General features: G+C 41.8%; 1 protein-coding gene across 3 annotated transcripts in view; it reads left to right on the top strand.

The window, feature by feature from the left end:
• The window catches only part of Canx (calnexin), a 44,367-nt gene that overhangs the window by 20,841 nt on the left and 9,098 nt on the right, over positions 1-14,428 (top strand). For all 3 annotated transcript variants that reach the window (XM_045151999.1, XM_004666615.2, XM_045151998.1), the window contains 8 exons: positions 479-552; positions 958-1,016; positions 2,673-2,814; positions 3,708-3,789; positions 4,560-4,752; positions 5,457-5,646; positions 11,265-11,378; positions 12,752-12,908. In XM_045151999.1, coding sequence (XP_045007934.1) covers positions 479-552; positions 958-1,016; positions 2,673-2,814; positions 3,708-3,789; positions 4,560-4,752; positions 5,457-5,646; positions 11,265-11,378; positions 12,752-12,908 — 1,011 coding nt within the window. The remainder of the gene's footprint in view (positions 1-478; positions 553-957; positions 1,017-2,672; positions 2,815-3,707; positions 3,790-4,559; positions 4,753-5,456; positions 5,647-11,264; positions 11,379-12,751; positions 12,909-14,428) is intronic.

The raw sequence follows: 14,428 nt of genomic DNA on the forward strand, positions 1-14,428 counted from the left end.
TAAAGGTGCATGCCACCATGCCTGGCCACTTTTTTTTTCTTTAGAATCATTTATTTCCTTTCATATTAAATATTTCTCCATCGTGGTTTGTGAATTCATTAAATACAGCCATTTGGGATTTTTGCTGTCACTGATCACTTTTACTGGTATAGGCAAGATTACATATAAACATTCTTTGAATGTTCTATGACTACTTTAGCATAAGTTTTTTTGAATCTTGAGACAGGGTTCTCATGTAGCCCAGGCTCTGGCCACTTTTTTTAAAAAAAATATGTTTTTAAATCTATTTGAGAGAGAGAGAATGGGCATACCAGGGCCTCCAGACATTGCAGATGAACTCCAGATGCATGCACCCCCTTGTGTGTCTGGCTTATGTGGGTTCTGGAGAGTCAAACCCGGATCTTTGGCATTGCAGGCAAAATGCCTTAACTGCTAAGCCATCTCTCCAGGCCTTAATTCACTTTTTTGTTTAACACAGGTTACCTACAAAGCTCCAGTTCCAACAGGGGAAGTTTATTTTGCTGATTCTTTTGACAGAGGATCTCTGTCAGGGTAAGTATCTTCCTGGGGATAAATGTCTTTAAGGTGAACATCTTGTAAATAAGATAGAATAGGGTTAACTCTTGTGGATAATATTTTATCTAGTAAAATATCTGGCCTTTTACATCTCCACTGTTCATGTCCATTTTCCAAAATAGTCTTGGAATTTAGGACTCTCTGCTTCCATTTCTTCTCTCTCTCCTTCTACCCTAGATTTTGCCTTTGGAGAATGTTTTTGTTTCTCCTTGAGCATTTTGTTTATTTTCTTTGAGAAGTCTTACTCTGAGAGAAGAGAAAGTGAGAATGAGCATGAATGGACGTTCCTCTTGTTGCTGCAAATGAACTCCAGGCATACGTGATTTCTCTTCACAAGTTAACTCAATTGAATCTTAATTTTGGGGTTTATCTTAATTACAGGTGGATTTTATCCAAAGCCAAGAAAGATGACACTGATGATGAAATTGCCAAATATGATGGTGAGAATTTTCTTTGTTCTGGATTCAGTAGCAAATGGAGGTGACATGTTCCATGACTTCCATAAGTATGGACAATAAACCATGATAACTCCTATCCCCCACCCCCTGCATGAGTCACAGCGGGTCAGTAGAGTCAACTTTTTACACATTACCACTATCATCATCTATCCAAAATGCTTTTCTTCTCTCTCTGTGTGTGTTATGCATATATGTGTGTTTGTATGTATGTGGGCACGTATGTGTGCTCATGTATGTGGGTGCCAGATGCTGACATCAGGTGTCTTCCTCAATTGTTTTCTTTTTTTTTTTTTTTTTTTTTTTTTTTGAGATGTAGTCTTACTCTGAGCTGGAACTCACTCTGTAGCTCCAGGCTGGCATTTAATTCATAATGATCCTCCTACCTCAGCCTCCTGAATGCTGGGATTAAAAGTATACCCTACAATGCCTGGCCAACCACCTTATTTTTTGAGACAGGATCTCTATTGAACCTGGAGCTCACTGATTTGGCTAAACTTAACTAGGTAGTAAGTCATAAGGATCCTTCTGTCTCTGCCTTCCTAACCTGGGGATTACAAGTTAGTACCACAATGTGCATCTTTTATTGGGTGCTGGGTATGTGAACTCAGGTCCTCATGTTTGCATGACAGGCACTTTCCTCAGTGAGCCATTTCCCCAAACCCCAAAGGCTTTTTTTAATTAATTTAAATTATTTTTTATTAACAACTTCCATGATTGCAAACAATATCCCATGGTAATTTCCTCCCTCCCCCACTTTCCCCTTGGAAACTCCGCTCTCCATCATATTCCCTCCCCGTCTCAATCAGTCTCTTTTATTTTGATGTCATGATCTTTTACTTCCTATTATGATGGTCTTGTGTAGGTATTATCAGGCCATGTGAGGTAATGGATATCCAGGCCATTTTGTGTCTGGAGGAGCATGTTGTAAGGAGTCCTACCCTACCTTTGGCTCTTACATTCTTTCTGCCATGTCTTCTGCAATGGGCCCTGAGCCTTGGAAGGTGTGATAGTGATATTGCAATACTGAGCACTCCTCTGTCACATCTTCCCAGCACCACTGCATGTCATCTAAAAGACTGGTTCAAGTGGACATAAGTTTACAAATCTTTTATTTATTTATTTATTTATTTATTATTTTGAGAGAGAGACAATGTGGGTGCACCAGGGCCTTCAGCCATTACTAGTGAACTCCAGATGCATTTGCCCCCTTGTGCACCTGTGCATCATTGCACACTTGTGTCACTGCATCTGGCTTACGTGGGACCTAGAGATTTGAACATGAGTTCTTGGGCTTTGCAGGCAAGTGCCTTAACTGCTAAGCCATCTCTCTGCAGCCCAAGTTTTCAAATCTTACATATATTGGGATCATACCTATTTAATTACCTGTGCTGCTGTATATTACAAATGTAAGTTCACTTTTAGGTATAATAAAAATGCTACAATTTTCTAAAAACCATATCCTACTTGGCACATACACATGTACTTTTATTTGTAGCTCAGCTGCCAGGTTAATGGAATATGGTAAAGATTTATTGCTATGTTAGACATACACAGCTTAGAGTTAAGATTGTTAGGATTTATAAGACTGCAGAAAGTGATTAAAGTGTGGATTGCTTTTTAAAAAATGTTGTTTTATAGGAAAGTGGGAGGTAGATGAAATGAAGGAAACAAAGCTTCCAGGTGATAAAGGACTTGTGTTGATATCTCGGGCCAAGCATCATGCCATCTCTGCTAAGCTGAACAAGCCCTTCCTGTTTGATACTAAGCCCCTCATTGTTCAGTAAGTGCAATATTTTGTTGATAAAAATTTTCTAGAAAGGGAGATGTTAGAAAAAAAAATTTGTTTATTTTTTATTCATTTATTTGAGAGTGCTAGGCAGATAGGTAGAGATTGAGCTGGCCAGGGCCTCCAGCCACTACAAATGAACTCCAGATGCATGTGCCACCTTGTGCATCTGGTTTACATGGGTCCTGGGGAATTGAGCCTCGAACTGGGGTCTTCAGGCTTAATAGGCAAGTGCTCAACCACTAAGCCATCTCTCCAACCCCTAGAAAGGATGATTTTAGAATACATATAACTATTACTCTGTATTATAAAATCACAACAGTGTTTTTTTTTTTTTTTCAGTGAATTTAAGCCTCCTGAGTTGATTTTTTTTTTCCCCTGCCCAACAAATACTTACTATTATTTTTTGTTCGTTTTTTTAGGGTGGGGTTTCACTGTATCCCAGTCTGACCTGGAACTCACCATTTAGTCTCAGGGTGGCCTCGAACTCAGAGATAGTTATGCTCCTTACCCCAGCCTCACTAGTGCTGGAATTAAAGGCATATGCCACCAAGCCTAGCAACAAAGTATTTTGAAACAAATTACTAATCTTCCTGCTACCAAATGAATGTATGGATTTTGCAAAAGGCATTCACTGGAGCCAGGTGTGGTGACATACACCTTTAATCCTAGCACTGGAGGTAGAAATAGGAAGATGGCCATGAGTTCAAGGCCACAGATCAGCCTGGGCTAGAGTGAGACCCTAACTCGAAAAACCAAGTTTAAAAAAAAAAAAAGTTTAATTTTGCTTTCCTTATTTAAAGTGGGGTTGGTTGTCCATACAAAAGCAATGGAAGAGGAGGTTCTTTGAATGCTGTAGGATTTTTGCTTTTTTTCTCTGAAATTAGGTATGAAGTTAACTTTCAGAATGGAATAGAATGTGGTGGTGCCTATGTGAAACTGCTTTCCAAAACTCCAGAACTCAATCTGGTAGGTGCTTCTTCTTGTGGCTAGCTACACATAAAAATTTTTTTTGTATCAATTATTTTTATTAACAACTTGCATGATTATAAACAATATCTCATGGTAATGCCCTCCTTCCACCCACTTTCCCCTTTGAGACCCCATTCTCCATCATATCCCCTCCCCCTCTCAGTCTCTCTTTTATTTTGATGTTGTGATCTTTCCCTCCGATTATGATGGTCTTGTGTAGGTAGTGTCAGGCATTGTGAGGTCATGGATATCCAGGCCATTCACAAAATTATTTTTCAAGGATTTTAGGAGCTGTCAGTGGTAGAGTATATGTCCAGAATGCATAAAGCCCCAGGTTCAATTTCCAGTAGTGAAAAAAAAAAAAAAAAGGTTGGGGAGAAGGAAGAAGACCTTAGGAGATAGGTTTATAAGGTCTGTGAAAACAAAGACACCTCTGCCACCATTAATCTTTAGGAAGATTGACAGTATTAACATTGAACAAGGGTGCCATTTTATTTCAAGTAAACCTGACTTTGGAAGCTGATAACAGCTGTATCTTCTCATCTATGTAATATTTACTTTTAACAAACTTGTTTTGTTTCATGAAGGAATCAATAAACACAAAAAATTCATTATTTTAAAACTTTTGGTGTTTAGTGGTCTTTTCATTGGTATCTAAGCACACCCTGTAAACTAATGCATTTTATAAGAGGAAGTATATACTTTGTAAGGTTACTTCTAGTTCTTTGACTAGAGTTTGTTAAAATAATATGTCTTTGTTTCTGAAGGATCAGTTCCACGACAAGACTCCCTATACAATTATGTTTGGTCCAGATAAATGTGGAGAAGACTATAAATTGCACTTCATCTTCCGCCACAAAAACCCAAAGACAGGAGTATATGAAGAAAAGCATGCTAAGAGGCCAGATGCAGATCTGAAGACCTATTTTACTGATAAGAAAACACATCTTTATACATTAAGTAAGAGACCTTTTAGTTGAGGTTATTTTGGTTTGGTTTTCAAGATAGGGTCTTGACCTGGAATTTAGTATGTAGTCTCAGGCCAGCCTCACACTCACAGCAATCCTCCTACCTCTGCCTTCCAAATGCTGGGTTCAAGGCATATGGCCCAACACCTGGCTGTAAATTCCCTCCTCCACCCGTCCCCCTCCCCCAGGTAGGGTTTCAATCTAGCTCAGGTTGTCCTGGAATTCACTATGTAGTCTCAGGGTGGCCTCGAACTCAGTAATCCTCCTACTTCTGCTTCCCAAGTGCTGGGATTAAAGGCATATGCCACTATGTTTGTTTGTTTTTTTTAATATTTTACTTTATTTATTTTGAGAGAGAGAGAGGTGTTGAGAGAGAGAATGGGCACACCAGGGCCTCCAGCTGCTGCAAACAAACTCCAGATGCTAGATAGTCTTCTGTGGTTCCTGGGAAATTGAACCTTGGGTTCTTTGGCTTTGCAGGCAAGCACCTTAACTTGCTAAGCCATCTCACCAGCCCCAAAACAATTTTTTTAACTCTCATTTGTTATAATTTCTAGAAATCCTGGTGCCCTGAGGTCTTTGTTCCAGGATTTCACACTGGAGCTTTCTGTTAGAAGTCATGGTCTTTCGTGTTGTGAAGGGAACTTGGGAAGGAGTAGTTAATTTAACAGTAGCTTGTTCCTGCCTTTTTTCCAGTCTTGAATCCAGATAATAGTTTTGAAATATTAGTTGACCAATCTGTCGTGAACAGTGGCAATCTGCTAAATGACATGACTCCTGCTGTAAACCCTTCACGAGAAATCGAGGACCCAGAAGATCAGAAACCTGAAGACTGGGATGAAAGACCTAAGATACCCGATCCAGATGCTGTCAAGCCAGATGACTGGTAAGTCTTGGGGACCTGCCTTGAAGAGAAGGGAGCGTTTTGTATATTCCACATGGCTTGAACAACCACATGTTGGTTGAGTGTGATCTGATCATTTGAATAATCTGTGATAGAAGTTGGTCATGGTAGCACATGCCTGTAATTCCAGCAGTTGACAGGCTGAGGCAGGAAGAATGTAAGTACAAGGCCAACCTGAACTCCATAACAGGAGCCTATGCCCCCTTCCCAAAAGCAAAAAGAAAACGAAAATCCAAAACCTATGAAGCAGTCCTTCCCATAGGAGAAAATATAGATCACCATAGTTGAAGAGGGGGTGGGGGAAGAGTCTGGGGAGATGGCTCAGTGGTCAAAGGCACCTGCTTGCAAAGCCTGTCGGCCCTGGTTTAACTCCACAGTTCACATGTAAAGCCAGATTCACAAAGTGGTACATAGTGACTGGAGTTCCATTGAAGTGGCTAGAGGCTCTGGTGTGCACAAACAGAATTAAGTTGTTAATTCATTGTGCCCTTTTGTGTGTGTACACATGTGCATGTGGAGGCCACACTGGTAGACATTTGGTATCTCCTTGGAATATTTTTCACATTTATTTATTTGGTAGGGAGGTAGGGGAAGAGAGAGAGAAAGAATGAAAATGAGTATGAATGGGTACACTAGGACATCCTGCCACTGCAGATGAACTCCAGGAGCATGCCCCAGCTTGTGTATCTGTCTTTTTTTTTTTAAGTTTATTTATGCATTTATTAATGAGTCGGGGGGGGGTACAGACAGAAAGATTGGGCGCACCAAGGCCTCCAGCCCCTGTAAAGGAACTCCAGATGCATGTGCCACCTTGTATGTCGGCTTACATGGGTCCTGGGAATCAAATCTGGGTACTTTGGCTTTGCAGGAAAATGTCTTTAACTGCCAAGCCATGCGTCCAGCCCTGCATCTGGCTTTATGTAGGTACTGGGAAATTGAGCCCAGGCCATCAGGCATTGTAAGGAAGCACCTTACTGCTAAGCTACCTTTTGAGCCCCCTTAGTTTTTGAGGCAGTGTCTCTAATTTGAACCCAGAGCTTTACCTATTTGGCTAGTCTTTGCCCCAGGAATTTCCTGCCTAGCACTGGGAATTTGCAAGCAGAGACAGAATGGGTGTGTCATGGCCTCCTACCACTTCAGATGCATGCACCATCTGGTGCGTCTGGCTTTATGTGGGTACTGGGGAATTGAACCCAGGTCATCAGGCCCTGCAAGCAAGCACATTAACTGCTGAACCATCTCCCTAGCCCGGTTTAGCCCCCTCCCCCCTTGTTAATTTTTTTTTTAAATTACTGTTTTGGTTTTTCAAGGTAGGGTCTCAATGTAGCTCAGGCTGACCTGGGATTCACTATGTAGTCTCAGGGTGGCCTTGAACTCAAGGTAATCCTCCTACTTATGCCTCCCAAGTGCTGGGATTGAAAGTGTGTGCCACCACACCTGGCCTGTTTAGCCCTTTTTTCTTTATTTTTTAAAAGATTTTTATTTTTATTTGTTTATTAGAGACAGAGCAGGGGCGGGGGAGAGGGAAGGAAGGAGGGTGGGAGGGGGAGAGAATGGGCACAGCAGGGCCTCCAGCCACTGCATACAAACTCCAGATGCATGTGCCACCTTGTGCATCTGTGTTTAGCCCTTTTTAATTGTAATTATGAGTAATGCTTTCATAATTATTCATAGGTTTTATTTTGTGGGTATGCATATTTTCATTCTCTTGCATGCATGCCTAAGGTGAAATTATTGGGTCACATAACCACTATTTTTTGAGGAATTATACCATTTGCCACCCACAATGAGCACAGCTTTCAATTTTTTTTAAGGGTACACATTATATAACTTTATGTAGTGAGAAGTAATAAAGGATATTATTTATACTATGTTATGTTTTAGTACAAAAAGCTTATCTTCTTTAGCTATCAAGTAACTATGCAGATTTTTATTTCTTCTAGCACACACAAATTTTAACTGGTAATCATGTGCATATTGCCATTGTTACATTAATACTTTATTTTCAAGCAAGCCCCTTTAACCACTGGGCCATCTCCCTAGGCTCCAAGTAATACTTTATTTTTTATTTTTTGTTTTTCGAGGTACAGTCTCACTCTAGCCCAGGCTAACTTGGAATTCACTGTGGAGTCTTAGGTGGCCTCAAACTCATGGCAATCCTCCTACCTCTGCCCCCTGAGTGCTGGGATTAAAGGCGTGTGCCACCACTCCCGGCTTAATTTTTTAATTTTTAATTTTTAATTTTTTTCTCAATTTTTATTAACATTTTCCATGATTATAAAAAAAATCCCATGGTAATACCCCCCCCCCCCACTTTCCCCTTTGAAATCCGGCTTAATTTTTAAAGTATTCTTAGTGTATAGCTCTCAATTTTTAAAAAATATTTTATTTAGGGCTGGAAGGATTGCTTAGCCATTAAGGCATTTGCGTGCAAGGCCAAAGGACCTAGGTTCAATTCTCTAGGACCCACTTTAGTGAGATGCACAAGGGGTCGCACGCTCGGGGAGTTCATTTGCAGTGGCTGGAGGCCCTGTTGTGCCCATTCTCTATCTCCCTGTTGTGCCCATTCTCTATCTCCCTCTTTCTCTGTCAAAGAACTAAATACATAAAATATTAAAAAATATATATGCTAGGGCTTCCTGTCACTGCAAATATACTTGAGACACATGTGCCAGTTTGTATATTTGGCTTTATGTGGATACTGGGGAATTGAACTCATACCATCAGGCTTTGGAAGCAGGTACCTTTAACCATTAAGCCAGATTTCTCCAGCCCCAAACACTTATTGTTGTTGAGTTTTTTTCAAGGTAGAGTCTCCCTCAGGCTGACCTGAAACTGTAATTCCAGGGTGGCCTCAAATTCATGGAAATTCTCTCTCTCTGCTGGGATTAGGGATGTGTACTGCCACTCCTGGTTGCTTCTGCTGCTGCTTTTCCTTCTTCCTTCTTTCCTTCTTTCTTTCCTCTTCTTTCTTCCTTCTTCTTCCTCCTTTATTTCTTTTCTTCTTCTTCCTTCTTACTTCCTTCCTTCTTCTCTTCTCTTTCCAAGCTGGGAGAGAGAATGGGCATGCCATTGCAAACAAATGCATGTACCATCTTGTGCATCTGGCTTTATGTGGGTACTGGGGAATCAAACCCTGTTCTTTAGGCTTTGCAGGCAAGTGCCTTAACTGCTGGGCTATCCCTTGGCTGGTTAAAAAAAAAACATGTATTTATTTAATTTTTCTTTTTTAATGTTTTTTAAATTTTTTTTTATTTTTATCTATTTGATAATGACAGACAGACAAAGAGGCAGATAGAGACAGAGAGAGAATGGCACACCAGGGCCTCCACCCACTGCAAACGAACTCCAGATGCATACGCCCCCTTGTGCATCTGGCTAATGTGGGTTCTGGGGAATCGAGCCTTGAACCAGGGTCCTTAGGCTTCACAGGCAAGCGCTTAACCACTAAGCCATCTCTCCAGCCCATCTTTTTTTTTTTTTTTTTTAATTTATTTGAGAGCGACAGACAGAGAGAGAAAGACAGATAGAGGGAGAGAGAGAGAATGGGCGCGCCAGGGCTTCCAGCCACTGCAAACGAACTCCAGACGCATGCGCCCCCTTGTGCATCTGGCTAACGTGGGACCTGGGGAACCGAGCCTCGAACCGGGGTCCTTAGGCTTCACAGGCAAGCGCTTAACCGCTAAGCCATCTCTCCAGCCCTCCAGCCCATCTTTAATGTGGTTTTTTATTGAAAATTTCTATACAATTTGTAGGCAATAGCCCATGGTTTTTCCCTCCTCCCCACCCCCCACTATTCCCTTTGAAGCTCCACTCTCCATCGTATCCCCTACTCCTCTTTTTTTTCGAGGTAGGGTCTTACTCTAGCCCAGGCTGACTTGGAATTTACTGTGGAGTCTCAGGGTGGCCTCGAACTCGAACTCACGGCATCCTCCTACCTCTGCTTCCCAAATGCTAGAATTAAAGACGTGCGCCACCATGCCCGGCTTCCCCTGCTCCTCTTAATCAGTCTCTTTTTTTAATTTTGATGTCATGATCTTTTCTTCCTATTGTGATAGTCTTGTGTAGGTAGTGTCACTGTGAGATCATGGATATCCAGGACATTTTGGGTCTGGAAGAGCATGTTGAAAGGAGTCCTACCCTTCCTTTGGCTCTTAAATTGTTTCAGCTACCTCTTCCATAATGGACCCTGAGCCTTGGAAGATGTGATATTTCAGTGCTGAGCACTCCTCTGTCACTTCCTCTCAGTACCATGGTGCTTTCTGAGTCATCCCAAGATCAGTACCATGTGAAAAGAGAAGCTTCTCTAAACAAAAGTAAGAGTGGCATTAATATGTGGGTATGAACATTAAGAGAAGTACTTACTGGGCAGTTTGATAAGCATAGTATATGCATTTAGCCAAACAGCAGCAGACATTATACCCTTAGGGCTCATGACAACCCCTGTTGGAGGTTTTCAGTATCAGGGATGTATTCCCTTCCATGGATTGTGCCTCCAGTTCAATTAAGACAGAGATTGTTTTCTCCCATTACAAATGTGCCACTATTGTACCCGTTGGCTCATTTGGCCTGGTTGGCCAAATTTAAGGCTTGCAGTATCCTCTGTTGAGTATCTTCACTGGTGATTTTTCTCTTTCCCATTGAACTACATGCAGCATAGCTTTTTACACCTTTCTGTCAGCTGGTCTACAGGGAGGAGGTTTTCAGCTCAGTTCCTCCAGCAGGATTTCTCAGTGACCTTGCAGCCCAAGTATGTGGAGTCTTCAGCAATAGAGTCTTACCATCTATTCTTGATGGGAAACCAAGCGCCTTGGCAATGGCCTACAATGATTTTTTTTGCAGGGGAGGTTATCAGTGACCTCCCTGGCCAAGAACTCTTTGGAAGGCATCTATTTTTTTTGGGGGGGGGTATTTTGAGGTAGGGTTTTACTATGTTGTCTCAGGGTGGCCTTGAACTTGTGGCAGTGGCAGTTCTATCTCTGCCTCTCGATTGCTGGGACTAAAGGTATGTGTCGCCATGCCAGGCTAAATTTTGATTTATATATTTGAAAGAGAGAGGAGAAAGGAAGAAAGAAGAAGAAATACAATAGGTATGTCAGGGCCTCCAGCCACTGCAAACAAGCTCTACTTTGTTCATCTGGCTTATGTAGGTCCTGAGGAATTGAACCTGGATCCTTTGGCTTTGCTGGCAAATGTCTTAACCGCTAAGCCATCTCTCCAGTCCCCCTTGGCTGATTTTTTTTTTGTTTTTGTTTTTGTTTTTCGAGGTAGGGTCTCACTCTGGTCCAGGCTGACCTGGAATTAACTCTGTAGTCTCAGGGTGGCCTTGAACTCACGGCGATCCTCCTACCTCTGCCTCCTGAGTGCTGGGATTAAAGGCATGCGCCACCACGCCCAGCTCCCCTTGGCTGATTTTTAAGATTAGGTTCGTTCTTCTGGATAATAGACTAGTTACGTGATTGCTAACTATTTTCTAGAGGGAATTAGCTTTTGAGGTTATGACAAATATATTTAGAATGTTCTTTCAAGGTACCTGAAATGGAATTATATCGATTCACTTGCTTGTGTTTGCATAACTTGTGTTTTCTTTTGTGTTGAAGGGATGAAGATGCCCCTGCTAAGATTCCAGATGAAGAGGCCACAAAACCTGAAGGCTGGCTGGATGATGAACCTGAATATATACCTGATCCAGATGCAGAGAAGCCAGAAGACTGGTAAGAACTTGAGTTTACTTGTAAAATTGCCTGTTTTCTTCCTTTCTTTCTTTTCTTCCTTCTCTTTTTCTTTTTTTTAGGTCTGGCTCTAACCCAGGCTGACCTGGAATTCACATAGATCTTATCTCTGCCTCTTTTTTAACCCCCTCAAGGTAGGGTTTCACTGTAGTCCAGTTGGAACTAGAATTCACTATATAGTCTCAGGGTGGTCTTGAACTCATAGTGATCTTCCTACCTCTGTCTCATGAGTGCTGGGATTGAAGGCTTGTGCCACCACACCTGGCCTCTTTTATATTTATTTATTTTTGTTTTTTGAGGGTTTTCACTCCTTCTCAGGGTGGCCTCCATCTCGTGGTGATCCTCTTACTTCTCTGCCTCTTGAGTGCTGGAACAAAAGGTGTGTGCCACTATGTCTGGCTTCTTTCTTTTATTTTTATTTTTATTTTTTAAAGCAGGCTCTCTAGCCCATGCTGACCTGAACTCATTCTGTAGCCTAGGCTGGCCTCAAATTCATGGTGATTTTCCTACCTCAGCCTCCTCCAATGCCTGATATAAAAGGAATGTGCCATCACACCCAGCTGTCTGTGTGTTTGTGTGTATGTGTTTTAAAGTATTGAAATACAAGTACAGGCAAGTGCCAGAGTTTAAGAAGAAAACGTTTTTGGTTTTTCAAGGTAGGATCTCACTCTAGCCAAGGCTAAAGAATTCACTATGAAGTCTCAGGGTGGTCTCTAACTCACGGCAATCCTCCTACCTCTGCTTCCCGAGTGCTGGGATTAAAGGCATGTGCCACCATGCCCAGCATGAGGAAAATTTTGAAAATTTAACTACATGTGATATTTTACTTATTTATTTTTGGTTCTTTGAGGTAGGATCCCACTGTACCCCAGGCTGACCTGGAATTCCTACCTCTGCCTCCTAAGTGCTGGGATTAAAGGTGTGTGCCACCACACCTGACTTACTTCTGATATTTTAAAAATGCATATTGGGCTGGAGAGGTGGTTTAGCAGGTAAGCACTTGCCTGTGAAGCCTAAGAACTGCTGTTCGAGGCTCAATTCCCCAGGACCCACGTTAGCCAGGTGTACAAGGGGGCACATGTGTCTGGAGTTCGTTTGCAATGGCTGGAGGCCCTGGCATGCCCATTCCCCCCCCCCCTCTGCCTCTTTCTCTTTCTCTATCTGCACTTTCAAATAAATAAATAAATGTAAACCAAAAAAACTTAAAAATGCATATTATGGAAGGTCATTGTTATAGAAGTTAGAAATAGAGATTGTGTTCTGAAGGTATTCTAGCAGCATCTCTGGCGTGCTGGGCTGGCCAGATACTCAGTCACATCCCAGGACTCATTTGAAATTTTTTTACATCTCAACAGGGATGAGGATATGGATGGAGAATGGGAGGCTCCTCAGATTGCCAACCCTAAGTGTGAATCAGCTCCTGGGTGTGGTGTCTGGCAGCGACCTATGATTGACAACCCCAATTATAAGGGCAAATGGAAGCCTCCCATGATTGACAATCCTAACTACCAGGTTTGTGTTTCTTGATGATTGAGATGCTTTCATTAATCTCTTTGTACCCAAGTAAACATTTTAACTGCAGTAAGTTCCCAGTTGATGACTGTGTTCAAGCTATTGTACTAAGATCAGAAAGCAAACAAGTGATAGCTGAATGGGGTAAGTATTGTAAAGACAAATGTAGAAATAAGACAAAAGTTTTCATAATCGTTGTGACAACATTTAAAAGTACAAAGAGGGTACAAAGCTTATTGGGTGTCAGGGATGCTTTAGCCACAGGATTCAGATCTTTTGTTGTTGCTCTTATTTTTTTTGTTTTTGAGTTAGGGTCTCATGCTCACCCAGGCTGACCTGGAATTCTCTGTGTAGTCTTAGGTTGGCCTTCAACTCACAGCAGTCTCCCAACCTCTGTCACTGGAGTGAATGGATTAAAGGTGTGAGCCACTGCGCTCAGCAGAATTCAGATTTATTGATTGATTGCTTGTTTTTTTTGAGGTATGGTCTCTAGCTTAGGCTGACCTGGAATTCACCATGTAGTTTTCTCAGGCTGATCTCAGACTCAAAATGATTCTCCTATCTCTGCCTCCTAAGTGCTGGGATTAAAGGGGTGCACCACCAAACCCAGCAGGACTCAGATGTGCTGTGCTCATATTCATTCCCCCCCATCCCTTCTCCTTCTTCTTCCCTCTCTCCCTCACCTCTCTTCGCTTGCAAATAAATTAAATATTTAATTTACCATTTAGCAGGCTAGATGTTGTGATGAACACCTGTATTCCCAGCACTTGGAATGTGTAGGCAGGAGGTCTAGGAGTTTAAGTCTAACCTCAACTACATAGTGAGTTCAAAACTAGCTTTAGCTAAATAAAAACCTGTTGGATGGGCTGGAGAGATGGCTTAGCGGTTAAGCGCTTGCCTGTGAAGCCTAAGGACCCCGGTTCGAGGCTCGGTTCCCCAGGTCCCACGTTAGCCAGATGCACAAGGGGGCGCACGCGTCTGGAGTTCGTTTGCAGAGGCTGGAAGCCCTGGCGCGCCCATTCTCTCTCTCTCTCCCTCTATCTGTCTTTCTCTCTATGTCTGTCGCTCTCAAATAAATAAATAAATAATGAACAACAACCAAAAAAAATCTGTTGGAAACAAAACAAAAAGCTGACACTTAAATTTTATTTTTATTTATTTTTTATTTCAAATTAATTTTTATTTTATTTTTTGAGGTAGGGTTTTACTTTAGTCCAGGCTGACCTGGAATTCATTCTGTAGTCTCCTGGTGGCCTTGAACTTATGGCGATCCTCCTACCTCTGCCTCCTGAGTGCTGGGATTAAAGGCATATGCCACCACACCTGGCTTTAATTTATTTTTTGTATTATTTTATTTTAAATTTATGTATTTTTTGACAACTTACATAATTGTAAACAATTTCTCATGGTAATTCCCTCCCTTCCCCACTATCCCCTTTGAAACTCCACTCTCCATATCCCCTCCTCCTCTTAATCAGTGTCTGTCTTATTTTGATGTCATGATCTTTTCCTCCTATTAC

Source organism: Jaculus jaculus, chromosome 6 (genome assembly GCF_020740685.1).
Source record: "Jaculus jaculus isolate mJacJac1 chromosome 6, mJacJac1.mat.Y.cur, whole genome shotgun sequence".
Classification (NCBI taxonomy): Eukaryota; Metazoa; Chordata; class Mammalia; order Rodentia; family Dipodidae; genus Jaculus; species Jaculus jaculus.